Raw genomic sequence first — 15,021 nt, forward strand, 5'->3', positions numbered from 1 at the left:
AACAAAAACAGGACAAGGTTGTCTAAATATGATAACTAAAATGTACATTTGAGTAAGACTAAGACTAAATTAAAAATGGCTGCCAAAATTAATACTGTACGGTTCATTAATAATAATCTTATTGCACTTCAATTTTTAATTTTCATTGACTAAAACTAGACTAAAATACTTCAGGTTTTCTTGGACTAAAACTAGACAAAAATGTTGAGACTTTTATTCGACTAAAACTTGACTAAAACCAAATAGGATAAGGTTGACTAAATAGGATAAAAACTAACAAGGACATTTTAACACGGGACTAAGACTAAGACTAAAATGAAAATAGCTGACAAAATTAACACTATAATAAACATTATATTTTTAAATTGATTTTAGGTGATTTTGAGTAAAAATTGTGTGAATTAAGTGTTTCATCAATTTAATGTTTATTAAATGTTTATACATTAAAAAACCTAATAATAATATTTTCAAAAACCTATAGTGAATTTTGCAAAAATATTCTGAAAAGGTGCTGATTTGATTAATTTAATATTCATAAAATGTTTAAACACTTAAAGGGTTAGTTCACCCAAAAATTAGCCCACAAATTACTCACCCTCAAGTCATCCTAGGTGTATATGACTTTCTTCTAAACATGCGCCGCTCAGAAGCACGTGGAAGCACAGGGGCGAGAACAAAACAACAGTCACTAATTAGAAGTACAAAACGAGGATTTGTGAAGAAGAATGTCGGAGGATTTCGATATAAGCCAAGCGGAGTCTGGTTTTCCTTTGCTAAAGTAAGGAAACTTTGCTTCCTTTGCTCCTGTTGACAAACGTTGGTTTTCACGTGACTCACTGGCGCATGCGCAGCACTGACCTCATATGTCATCTGCCCGGAACTGCTTCCAGTGTACAACAGTGAGCACAAGCTACATTAAGTTCTTTTGGACTGATGCATGCAACACCCGCTGAGTGGCATTAAACTGCTTGAAAGATCAAAGACGATTTTTAATATAACGCCGACTGGATTCGTCTGAAAGAAGAAAGTCATATACACCTAGGATGACTTGAGGCTGAGTAATTTGTGGGCTAATTTTCATTTTTGGGTGAACTAACCCTTTAACCTTTAATAATCACTATCTTATCTGTCTTCAAAAAAAATTTTTAATACAGAGTAAAATAAGTGTTTATTTCATTTCATCAGTATTACCGTCTCATTCTCCTGGGTTATTTACAATAAATCAAGCCTGAATCAGCCACAGTCCACTGTAGATGTCAATGGTATCAGTCATTACAACCCATATCGGTCAACCATTATTCATAAGTCATACACCAATCCATACAAGCCTCTCACAGATTCACATGCGCTCTCATACACACACTCATACATTCTCTTTCATTCTCCTTCCACCCACACATGCGTATTTTTCCCGCACATTCATTCCCTTTCTCGGTTTCTTTCCCTGCCTTCCACCACCTTTCTATGTCGCTCCCTCTCGCTTTCCTCACGCTCTCTCTCTTTTGCGCTCGCATACACACACAAACACACAGTCATTCTCTCCCTCTCTCACCAGGGGACCCTAATTAAGCTCGGCTGGTCTTTGATGTTGTCGCCTAGGCAACAGTCACCATGACGAGGCTGGCTTTTCCAGGAAAAAAAAAAAACATGCGCATTTTACAGCCATACGACATGCACCGTGCCCTTCGCACACACCGAGTCAGACATGCACGAGCAATTAGACAAACAAAGCAATTTCATTGGATGCCAGGAAGACCTGTTGCGCAACCTCGCGACGAATATAGGCGTGTGCGATATATCGCCGAAGAGCTATACGACTTCATTCATGAGTTCTCAGGATTCCCATATAATCATTTGCAGCCCTCCTGTGGGTGTACGAGTGTGTGTGGATGTGTGTATGTCTCAGTGGGGAAAACCCTGCTTGCCTTCTGCTTATCAATTAAACAAACCTCGCCAGTCTAACACTTACAATTAACATTAAACACATCTAACGCCGCCAGCCAACACAATTAACTTTCCGTTCCATCGTTAGGCTCTGCTGATATACCGCCTGACATTTGCATTGGGAGAGGGAACGAGAGAAAGAGAGAGAGTCATATAACTGTCAGTGCACATTATGCCAGCGGAATTCTGTTTGCCTATTGCTCTATCTGTTTGGCGTTCCTGGCTGGATAAAATGACTATCTGAGCATGTTCTCATTGTGGCGCTCATCAATCTGTTTCCCTCTCATTTTGCCTCCTGCGCTGCATCTGAGAACACACTTTACTTATTCAGTTAGTCGAACGGCAGCTCTATTTATTAGTTGTTCTAATGAGCTAATCTGAATTATTAATTTGCAATTTAAGTTTTTGATTAAATGGGTGATGAATGGTTGGTCTTGAGTTGTTGTGCAACTGGACTTTTATTTATTTTTTTCTCTCTTTAATTTGCTGCGAGGCACTCATGTGTCTTAAGAGGCGCGACGTGACAAGCAATTTGTCTGTCCACGCTGAAAGCGAAAATACTGTGCGAAGCAACACCGTTTTAGCCGATCAGAATGTATTTTAAATTTAATAGAGCTGTTTGGTCGTAAAATCCGGAAGAGAATTTGCATTATTTGGGCCTTGGGTTCTCTCTGGAATTTCTAATGGGTTTTTAAAATAGCGCTTTTTGATTTATGAATACATTTATGATTTGAAATGATTGTTTATGAGTAATTTTCTGTTTTGTTCAGTATAAATTACACACAGGCATGCCTCAAATGGGGGAAAAAAGTTATAAATTCTCAAGGGAACAAATGGTGAGGCAAATTCGTTTTCTGGTTTTAGAATTATAAGCTCTATATGCAGGTACAATTTGTTGAGCAGGACTTTTTGACCAATGAGATTTTACTGTGGCTACCCGGTGCATAAACAGAAAGCAAAGGACTGACAAAATCTTCTGTCGCTATGTTATGTTTAGATATTAAGCCAAATTGTAACTTGTTTACTTATAAATAATTAAATAAGAAATATCTATATAATTAAATATCTATCTATCCTTCGTAAAATCCAGAAGATAATTAGCATTTTTAGACATGGGTTCCTTCTGGAATTTCTGTTGGGTTTTTAGAATAGTGTTTTTTTTATTTATGAATACATTTGATTTGATTTAAAATTACAATTTATGAGTACATTATTATTTTGTTCAACATATATTGCGCACAGCCATACCTCAAATGTATTAGAAACTCCTAAGGGAACACAAACGCAAGCTAATTCACTAGGTTTCTGGATTTTAGCAGAATTTTCAACCAATGAAATTTAACTTTTTATTTTATTTTATTATCAGCAGGTTTTTTGCACTTGTGTAAAATGAATAAATAAATGTTGGAACAAAACTTGCATGTACTTTTTTATTGCTTTACACAATTGCATCTAATTTGTACACGGTGTTAGATTAAAAGAACAGTTAAAAAAGCTTTTATGGTGGCTTGGTTTTATTTCTTTGTGTTATGTCATTGTTGCAGCTAGGGACTGCCTTGTTCCCTCGAGCACTTTTAAAAGACTGAATGCAAATTTGATATACATTATGTAAATTGAAACTTTGCTGGGAAACTCCGCTCAATTTGCATCGTTTAACATTCCCATTCTGACTTTTCCCCTTCAGCTCTTCGTCATTGACAATGGTGCGGACGACTGGCGGATCGCCATGACCTTGGAGCGAGTGCTGCTTATCGCTCTGGAGCTGATCGTTTCGGCGGTTCACCCGGTGCCGGGGGACTTCAAGTTCATGTGGCGGGCGCGGCTGGCCTTCTCCTACGCTCCTTCGCAGGCGGAGGCAGATCTAGACATGGTGCTGTCTGTACCCATGTTCCTTAGACTCTACCTCATCGCCCGAGTCATGCTGCTACATAGCAAACTCTTCACCGACGCCTCCTCCCGCAGCATAGGGGCACTCAACAAGGTCAGAGGTCAACCCAACAACTCAAAACTGAGAATTTAGGGTGTGAATTGTTATTTCTAGCATTTGTTTGTGAATGTGGCTTTCCTTTCTTCCCATTTCTTTTCTTTTGGCTAGTTAGCATGGCCTCATTAGCCCCTGCTGGTTGATAGTGTATTCTGACAAAATGTTTTTTGCAAGTAGCATATCACATGGTTCCTGTTCAGAGGTCTCTTAAAAGCGTGAAATCGCTTACTTGTGGAGGGTTCTGCACTAGCCAAGCCACTTCCATTGAGATGAATGGGAATGCTAACTAGGGGTGGCACGATACCATTTCTTCAGAACCGATACCGATCCGATACCAAAAGTTCTAAATAATCGGATAATACCGATACCGATCCGATACCAGCGGACTGCACACTTTTTTTACATTTCTATACATCAGTTTGTGTTGACCGGATCATCACTCTTTTGTGTATTACACACAATCTACTAAATATAGACAACTTCATTATAAAGAAAAATAACAAATAAAAAAATATATAATCATAATCTATGAGAAAAATACTATTATAAACTAGGTTAGTGGATGATTCAGCAGCAAAGGTTACTCTAAAAAATGATAAGTTCACAATAATTTATAAAATCTAAACATTTAGAGAAAAAAACATTATTTAGTGGGGGAAAAATAAAAGTAAATAAGTGTAATCTGGTAAAATGTTACACATTGCTCTTTGTATTGTAATATACATTCATGAAAAACAAGTAAATATAATTATCTATAAATATATGCAACAAATTAAATACATTTCTTTTACATTTATAGCACAGTAATGAGGCAGCAACATATGATAGATAAGACAGAACAAGAAAGGCTATTAACAATCTTTCATTACGCAAAAGTATTATAACATGAAAGGCTCCAATACAGAGCGGCACAAAGCGCTTATGCGCATCCCGTGCGCAGAATGATGCGCTTGAAGCATAGTGCACAAAAACTTTATGGTGCTTTATAATGTTTTTGTGCCTTTCGTGGGGCTTAACAATTACACCGAATAGTATACGCACAATATTGGATTTGGATTGGACTCGTCTGACCGATACCCCGATCCAGCAGAAAGTGGCAGTATCGGAGCGATACCGATACTGAATATCGGATCGGCGCACCCCTAATGCTAACGGCTAGCTTTCTTCAGGTATTATAGTCCAAACCTCATCAGCTTGCCAGCTTTTCCCTTTCTGTCTGTCTTCAATGGCCCACTTGCGCCTAGATTCAATAAACACATCCTTTCAGGAGAATATGCCTTTGTCCCGTCCAAATGTGACTGCATGTTAGCGCTGAAGGAGCTGAATTTCTTCAGCTGAGAAAAACGCAGTACATGGTGTGGCTGAGGGCAGTAAAGTTTGGTTTTATGAGGACAATCATGAGCACAGAGACCTGTGGTTTTCAGCGCTGGAGGAAGAGGTTTTGTGTGTTTATGTGGTTTGTTTGGTCTCTTGAGAAGGATGAACCTGTCAGCTTTACTGATGGTTTAAAGATTGTACATTTATAGGCTGGTTCACACTGACCCAACAAACAGCAACAGGGTTCACACACTGATCCAACCTTACGGTGTTGGCGAAGCTACTTTAAAACTGCTTCAAGCTGCTGAATAATAAAACTAGTCAAACTACACTCAAACTGTCAGTGACATTTGAATTGATTTCTTGGACTCCCAAATATGATGACCCCTTTGCTAGGGACGTGTAAAGAGAAACTAACATGGGGCTTACTATCGACTAAAATATTTGTGATTATTTTTATGATTTCTAAACAGTCTTTAGAAAGCATAATGAAAGCATAATTATGTCAAGTTCTGGAAATTTTTGCTTATTTAAGTATTTATTTATTATTTGTTTGTTAATTTTTACACAATTTGCACACACATTTTTTTAAAACCCCTGAACTAAACTATGATTATGAACATGCAAATGTGTTTATTGCATGATTATTAGTTTAATTAAAACTAAAACTAAAACCGGAAAAAATGAACTGTTGCTTGAAGTCAAACAAACTTTATCTAAAATAATTTAAAACTTCATGTACTAAAATAACTAAAACAAAAACTGAAACAAAAATGAATAAAAACTATAGGCATATTAAAAACATTATATAAATACTATATTCTGCCACTGTAAAAAAAAAAAAAGACTAAAAATTTTACTAAATGTTAAGGGCAGACAGTTATTTAAAGGGGTCATATGACGTTGCTAAAAATAACATTATTTTGTGTATTTGGTGTAATGAAATGTGTTTGCGGTTTAAGGTTCAAAAAACACATTATTTTCCACATACTGTACATTATTGTTTCTCCTCTATGCCCCGCCTTTCTGAAACGCGTCGATTTTTACAAAGCTCATCGGTCTGAAAAGCGAGGTGTGCTCTGATTGGCCAGCTATCCAGTGCGTTGTGATTGGCCGAATACGGGCTGGACTCCGCTTTGTCCATGGTGAAAGCCGATCCGGCGATCCACAGCGTGCAGTTGATGTATTTCCTCAGCGACCAGCACAGATCAGCTCTAGGCATGACTAAGCGGATATTGTCCTCTTTTGGAAGACCAAACAAAGTAGTTTCGCTTTCATAACGAATCACACAGCGCATTCACAGAATAAAAGTTACGCCTACTTTCTTTGCGTGAACATTTGGTTGGCGTTATGCAAATCTTCCCACATAGTGATGTAGATATGTGGGGGCATGTTAGAACGAGCCGTTTTAGGTAGGCGTGGCTGACTCTTAACTTTTATAAAGAATATCTCTTTGGATTTGAGACTTTAGTCTTTGCAACTTTACAGATCTTCTTTATGCACCAAGAGCTTGTAACACTCCAAAGAGAAAGGAAAAATTGAAATCGCATCATATGACCCCTTTAAAATATTAATAAAAACAATAATTACATTTTTTTTTTAAATATTAACTTATTATCTCAGGGAGTATTTCAAGTATAAATTTTTGGTCAAAGGGGTTTGACTGACAAAAAAGTTTGAGAATCCCTGCTATAAACCATAGGTATAATTTATTATTTTTTATCATTTATTAAGTAGCTGACTACACTGAAGCTACTTAAGTTAGTAGAATCTTTAAAAATATAATACTATCTGATCATTTATAATTTTTATAAGAACAGTATTTCTCTTGCTCAAAAACAAAGAGTGGTTCTAAATAAATCTTGATTCGAGATTAGTGACAAACAGCAGTTTAACTAAATATTTCATTATAAAAAGACGCAAAGACTGGAGATGCCCTTCTGCATAAGAGAGACTTGACTCTTCTTTTGGAACTGCTTCATTCACATGAGTCACTAAAATTAAATAAACCAATGCGGAGGACATTTAAGAGAGAGCTTTTAATTATCATGTAGTTGGCTCAGCTGTAATGCTATCTGTACAACACAATGTGATATAAAATGTGATGTCGTTTTGTCACACTATGCTGCTACATATTGGAAAAAGTGGCTAGTTATTGGAAAAGCTCCATTATTATGGAAACAGCTGAGCTACTGTCATGCTACAAAAGTTAAGGTAGTAGATCCAACAAAACACATTTGCTATTTGGTGGATCTTTGCATTTGCTGGGTTAGAGTGAACTAGCGTTCAAACGTAGCTTCAGTTAAAGGTTAGCTTTGGACAGGAGCTTCATCTGATTGTTTTTGCATTGTTAGGATGCAGCATCACAGCTCGGTGTCAGTTGATGTGACTGATGAATTTTCTGCTGTAATGGATTTTATGATAGACGGCTATGCGTCTTTCAAGCAGGTTTATCCCGGCTTTTCCTTTAGATGGCTGATTGATGTATCTCTTCAGGTTTGCGCTTAAGAGAGACTGAAGAATGGCTGCTGTGGCTGTCAAGTGTTTGATAGTTCAGAGTTTGAGTTTTGTCCTTGGGTGCCATTAAAAAAAACCCGAAACGGGTGAAAAGAGTCCCGCTGTACTTTAATTTGAATGGCTGATTGGAGAGGGTAATCACTTGGTCCTTTGAGAAGTGCTCTTGTTTCAAAGAGATGTAAATGCAAATTCTCTTTCCTCTCATGTGCTGTTTTATCATTAATGATCATGTGGTCCATCTTAGCTCAGAGATCTCCGCCTTCCCTCTGGAGAGCTTCCCTTTATGCGACTTTTAAGTAACACAAATCAATAATAATGACGACGATAATGAATATTATTGTTTTCAGTCAAGTATAGATGAAACCGTGTACAAACAAACAGTGGCAGCACTCCTTGTTCTTCAAACATTAGATTCAAACTGAGCTGAAAATGAAAAAGAAAAAGAAAAAAAGAAAAACTGTGGAGGTGAAATTTGGGCTTCTTGTAGATTTCAGTCAGAGTACACCTAGCATTTCACATTAATTATTATAGTTCAAGTCACAGTGAATATTTTTGCACAAAGACTTTGCACAACTTTTGATTTCAGTCAGCTGTTTAAATTTCCAAGTGCAACTGCTGCATCAAATATAAGGCCAAATGTGAGCTTTTGATGGTGTTAATATGAATAAGACCACCATAAGGGACAAACGGGACCCCATCTCCACCACCTCAGCATTTTATACTGCCTTTTTGGAGATGAAAATGTATCTTCTCATTTATTTTGTAATTTGTAGAAAGTAAATTGGCTTTAAAACTATCAACCAGTCAATTTTTATTTAGATCAGTTATTTAGATCATGTATATATAAAATAATATTATTTTACTTCTCTTTTCATATAAAACCAATTTCAGGCTTTATGAGTATGCTATATGTATATATACTGTTTTGATGTGCATTCAACAACCTGTTTCATGTCTGACAAATTCATACAAGAAACTTACAACTTTATTATTAAGTTGACGTTTTGCTGGTAGTTCAAGAAGAACATGCATACATTTCTTTACTGTAAACTAGGGATTCCCAAACTGGTGTTCACAAACCCCTGGGAGTTTGTGAGGGAACTGCAGGTTGCTAATATCTACCTATCCATCCATTTTCCAAAGTTTGTATTCGATAGGGTCACATGAATAGCTAATAATTAGTTAAATAATAATTAAAAAATAGAAATAAAAAATAGAAAAAATCAAAGTAAAACACTAAAAAGTTTCATTATTTTATTTGTTTACCTGCATGCCATGTGACCACTAACTACTATCAGAGATCTGTGAACATGCCAATGTGTTTATTGAAGGGTTATTAAAAGCAAAAAAAAAAACCTGTTCGTTGTGTGAAATAAAACAAACGTAAGGTAAAATAAATTTAGACCTTTTTTCAGCTAATTTGCCATGGTCAACATTTCTAATCTTCATTTAGTTTAATTTGGTGTACTAAAATAACGTCCTTTTTATGTATATTAATAAAAACTGTAAACGCATATTAAAAAACCCTGGTATAAATATGCTTAGAAAATTACAAAAAACAAAAAAACAATTACATTAATGCAACTTTCACTAAAATTATATAAAAAAATACAGAACGTATAAAAATAAACAACATGGCAAAATAACAAACAATAATTCAAAATATTATAAAAAAACTATAACAGTGTCTCTGTAATAGTGTCTCTATAATAGTTATACTGGTAAAATTACACTGGTTTTTCTAGATATTAACTTCAAGAAAGTATTTTTGGTCAAAGGGGTTGACAAAACTAACAAATACAATTTGAGAATTCCTGCTATAAACCATAGGTATCATTTTTCATGTTCATGATATAATGTTTCCAGTTTAGAAGCATTATAAACCACTTCTATCCATTAGTAAAAGCTTCTTGCAACTTGTTGTAAGTCATGTAGCTTCATCTAGTTTGACAGTGATGAATGACATCTAGGCTGAAAGGAATCACTAACATGTGACTGTTTTTCTCTTTGCAGGTGCACTTTAACACACGCTTTGTGATGAAGACCCTGATGACCATATGCCCGGGCACGGTGCTGCTGGTCTTCAGTATCTCCCTGTGGATCATCGCTGCCTGGACCGTAAGAGTGTGTGAGAGGTGAGAGAGAGAATGAGCGTGAAGAAGAATGAACAAATGAATCATTGTGTTTCCAACTGCACCTTTCTGTCTAGACGCTGTCAAGTTTCTTATGCTTAATGAGGACTCACCTGAATTCTCGCCAATGAGTGGCACTGCCTGGAAGATAACACACCTCTTGAGGTGTGCAAACACTCGCTCTACACATCAGCTCTTCTGTTGGGAGTAAAAGAGACCAGAGAGAAAGAGGGATTGAAGGAAAGAAAGAGACAGAAAAGGAGCACTTTCATTCACACCCTTGTTTCCAGAAGACCTGTCTGTCTAAACAGCGTTCCTCCTTTTCCAGACACTCATGCACTCCGGGCAGCAGCCAATTGCAACGTGCATCAACAGATTCCCCATGTTGCGTCTTAAAAAGGTCGCGGGATAAACTAGGCCCTCGGGCCAGTGAGTGGGTGTTTCTGACTCTACCAGGCGTGTTGTCATGGTTACAAACTCTAAATGTGTGTTAGTCTCGGGGTAGACGCTTTAAAATATTGAGGGTTCCCCGGATTGGGGACCTGAGGTTTGATGATTATTTTGATAGCGGCAGGCTCGAGCAGCGTGATATGAGTGATGGTTTGCGCATTTGAATTGCCACATCTGATCAAGGCAGCGTTGTTGTGAGATGAGCCTAGAGGGATCTGCTCTATTTTTATGCACTGCACTCAAAGTCATCGTGTTAAAGGCCCTTTCCAGAGGAGGAGGCTCCCTGCAGGCTGTGTGCTGCTCTTACTCAGGCCAGCACGCACACAGTGGACTTTAGACTTCCTCCTAACTGGATGAACTTATTTTAACTATGTTCTTGCGAGGTTGATACCTTAACCTTAAAGGGTTACTTTACCCAAAAATGAAAGTTCTGTCATTAATTACTCACCCTCATGTCGTTCCAAACCCGTAAGACCTTCGTTCATCTTCAGAAGACAAATTAAGATATTTTTGATGAAATCCGAGCTCTTTCTGACGCTGAAAATAAGAGGACTTTAAACTTCTGTTGAGGTCAACTTGAAATTGGCCTTATATACTTTCTTAATATACACAATTCATTAGGTCAAAAAGAATTTATATATTATTGTATTGTTATTTACATTATATATATACTCTACCAGGCGTGTTGTCATGGTTACAAACTCTAAATGTGTGTTAGTCTCGGGGTAGACGCTTTAAAATATTGAGGGTTCCCCGGATTGGGGACCTGAGGTTTGATGATTATTTTGATAGCGGCAGGCTCGAGCAGCGTGATATGAGTGATGGTTTGCGCATTTGAATTGCCACATCTGATCAAGGCAGCGTTGTTGTGAGATGAGCCTAGAGGGATCTGCTCTATTTTTATGCACTGCACTCAAAGTCATCGTGTTAAAGGCCCTTTCCAGAGGAGGAGGCTCCCTGCAGGCTGTGTGCTGCTCTTACTCAGGCCAGCACGCACACAGTGGACTTTAGACTTCCTCCTAACTGGATGAACTTATTTTAACTATGTTCTTGCGAGGTTGATACCTTAACCTTAAAGGGTTACTTTACCCAAAAATGAAAGTTCTGTCATTAATTACTCACCCTCATGTCGTTCCAAACCCGTAAGACCTTCGTTCATCTTCAGAAGACAAATTAAGATATTTTTGATGAAATCCGAGCTCTTTCTGACCCTGCATAGAAAGCAACGCAACTGACATGTTCAAGGCCCAAAAAGGTAGTAAGGACATCGTTAAAATAGTCCATGTGACATCAGTAGTTCAACTGTAATTTTATGAAGCTACGAGAATCATTTATGTGTGCAAAGAAAACAAACACAACGACTTTATTCAACAATTTCTTCCCTTCCGTGTCAGTCTTCGTTGCACTTTCACAAGAATATCACGACGCATGTGTGTGATGCTGCTGACGCAGGATCCAGCATTCTGACGTAGAACATTCATCTCTCTTAGTTCATCGTCTGTATATTCTGGTTCAAATAAGTAAGGCTGGGCAAAAAAATGCAAGTCATCCTCTCTGTCGAAATCTTTAGACATGTTTACGAAGACTTGTTTTATGTACAGAGTGCATGTTCTTCTGCTTGTAAACCAGCCGAAGCGCATCCAGTCAGAAGTCAGAACGCCGGTTCTCGTGTCAGCAGCACCACACGCATGCATCGTGATACTCTCCTGAACATGTGGCAAAGACTGACAGGGAAGAGAAGAAATTGTTGAATAAAATCATTAATTTTGTTTTCTTTGCACACAAGAAGTATTCTCGTAGCTTCGTAAAATTAAGGTTGAACAACTGATATCACATGGACTATTTTATCAATGTCTTTACTACCTTTCTGGGCCTTGAACATGTCAGTTGCATTGCTGTATGCAGGGTCAGAAAACTCTCAGATTTCATCAAAAATATCTTAATTTGTGTTCTGAAGATGAACGAAGGTCTTATGGGTTTGGAACGACATGAGGGTAAGTAATTAATGACAGAATTTTCATTTTTGGTTGAACTATCCTTTTAATAACTTCTGTGATGATGCAAACACAAGGCAGCTAAATTTCCTGTTAAACTGTTTTTTTTTTTTACCTATTTACCCTATGCACCAGAGAATCTGCTGAGCCAAAAACATTAAAACAATACATACATACATACATATATACATACATACATATACACACCTCACATCAAGTACATGATCTGGGTAAAAACCAGGTGTAAATACCCCCATAGATAAGAAAATGTCACCAGGCGTCTTAGCAGCAGTCACACTGCAGGACTGTGATCCAAAATATCTGACCATGTCAGACTCAGAACTTCATCAGAGACTGAAATTCATTGTAAAGGCAATTAATCGGCTGTCGGTAAGCATGTCACGCTAAACGATCCGAGACTGTCAATTTTGCCCTATGGCGAATCTTTTATGATCCCTGAAATTTGTTGCAGAACAAATGTATATATATATATATATTAATGTATGCCTGCTCTCACGCTTTCAAAATGCTCTGTAGAAAGTCTAATGGTTTTCTTTCCAAACAAAAAATATTTGTCTTCATTTTCAAATTAATTGTTGTAATTCTTCATCAAAATAGTCTGAAATGACATTACTTGTTTAATGATGTTACCTTGGCTGAATGTATGAATATATAAATATGAGCTGGATGGGGGGGGGAACCCTAATGTATTTTATTTTATATTTTATTTTATTTTATTATTTTTGTGTTTTATGCTGAAACAAAGGTATAACAAACATTTAAGAAGTTTCTCGAAAAGCCTGTGGGTAAACAGTGAGATTTTCCTTCGGAGTGCTTTGCAGATCAGATTAAGGAATGGAAACGTATGAAAGTATTTGATGCAAAAACGTTGATGTGATATTTGTGCCTATTTTACATCCAGTTATTGCTTCTCCATACCTTCCACAGGCAGAACCTGTTCAAAGTTTCCTTTCAATAATCAAATATTTTCCAACTGAACCGCAGCTTCTTTTTTTCTCTCTCTCTCTCAGGTACCATGATGCTCAGGATGTGACCAGTAATTTTTTGGGTGCAATGTGGCTCATCTCCATCACCTTCCTCTCCATTGGATACGGAGACATGGTGCCTCACACCTACTGTGGCAAGGGAGTGTGTCTGCTCACAGGAATTATGGTATAAACACACACACACACATAGCACAGCGGTTTCACACCCACGGCAGCAAGGGACAGTCTAAAGACATGTTTTCCTACTCGTTATCTTATTTCTAGAAATCCAAACCTGCACACCAACCACAGTCTGACCAACCATGTCTGTTAGCAAACACCAGGACACACCAGCGTGCAAACATCGAGTGTTTTTAGGATGAGTCCTTTTGTGTATTCTGGGACGGCACATTTGTTCAGCTTTGAGGCTGTTGTGGGCTGCCATTGTTCTGCCTGATTAGCTTACAGTACAATGGCATTAGCTTATTGTAAGCCCCAGGTATTTCTTGCTATAATCTCTCTCTCTCTGAGCCTTTACTGTATGTCTCTGTGCTTGAGGAAATCTTGACAGGTGGTGTATAGCAACGGTTTAGATGTGTTTATTTTGATGTTGAGTTTGCAGATTGTAAATATCTGTTAGGGGTCACTTTCTCTCGTTTCTCTCCTCTCTCTGTTGTTATGTTCGGAGTATTTGTTCTTCCTGTTCACATACTGTCAGTTTCAGTGTCTCTAAATATCCTCACAGAGAGACTACAGAGGAAAAACATGGTTAACGCGACGTGACGGTTCTTTTTCTGTTTGTTTTCGAGTTTTTTTGTGATCTTCATCTTTCCCTCTCGGTTACACAACAACACACACACACACATGCACGCACACTCTCTCACACTCACTCTTTCTCTCTCTCACACATACACACACACAATCACATAGCAGGTGGGTCAATGACAAATAAGAATGTCCATTATAAAGAAAAGGAAACATCTTTTAAAACTCTAATTTAAAACACATTTCACAAAGTGGTTTTTGAAAAAAAAACATTTGGTAGCACTTTAGTATAGGGACCAATTCTCACTATTAACTAGTTGCTTATTAGCATGACTATTATTAACATATTGGCTGCTTATTAGTGCTTATAAAGCACATATTCTGAATGACCATATTCTACATCCTTAATACTGCCCAATACCTAAACTTAACAACTACCTTACTAACTATTAATAAGCAGCAAATTAGGAGTTTATTGAGGCAAAAGTCATAGTTAATGGTTTGTTAATAGCGAGAATTGGATCTTAACATGAAGTGGGACCAAACATGTTTAACATTTTTTAAGAATAATTAAAATGTAATGACACTAAAATGTAATGTGGTGTAACAATCAAGTAAATAGTACAAATAAGTTTTCTTACACCTTAAAAACATGTGTACAAAGTCATTATTTAAAAATAAAAAAAAAGATTTTAAATACATTTTTTATAAAAAAAAAATAAAAATAAATGTATTTTTAACAAGTATATTATTAAATCATAAATATAATTAAATAAAATCAATATAATTTTTTTGGGGGGTGACATTTTTATAACCTGAACAAATCATGTCATATTATTTAATCTGATATTTTCTTAGACTTATTGACCTAGACACACAGTCAAGCGAGTCACTCCTCTATGATATAATTTCTAGTTTTGCATGTTGGTTAC

The 15,021-nt window shown here is 37.0% G+C and overlaps 1 protein-coding gene across 1 annotated transcript in view; it reads left to right on the forward strand.

Annotated features, from left to right (window-relative positions):
• The window catches only part of LOC107714686 (small conductance calcium-activated potassium channel protein 2-like), a 70,096-nt gene that overhangs the window by 40,046 nt on the left and 15,029 nt on the right, over positions 1-15,021 (forward strand). The window contains exons 4-6 of the mRNA XM_016520624.1: positions 3,629-3,925; positions 9,776-9,897; positions 13,370-13,511. Of these exons, the coding sequence (XP_016376110.1) occupies positions 3,629-3,925; positions 9,776-9,897; positions 13,370-13,511 (561 nt within the window). The remainder of the gene's footprint in view (positions 1-3,628; positions 3,926-9,775; positions 9,898-13,369; positions 13,512-15,021) is intronic.

The sequence above is a fragment of the Sinocyclocheilus rhinocerous genome, unplaced genomic scaffold (genome assembly GCF_001515625.1).
Source record: "Sinocyclocheilus rhinocerous isolate Xijiao unplaced genomic scaffold, SAMN03320098_v1.1 scaffold2194, whole genome shotgun sequence".
NCBI classification, from domain to species: domain Eukaryota; kingdom Metazoa; phylum Chordata; class Actinopteri; order Cypriniformes; family Cyprinidae; genus Sinocyclocheilus; species Sinocyclocheilus rhinocerous.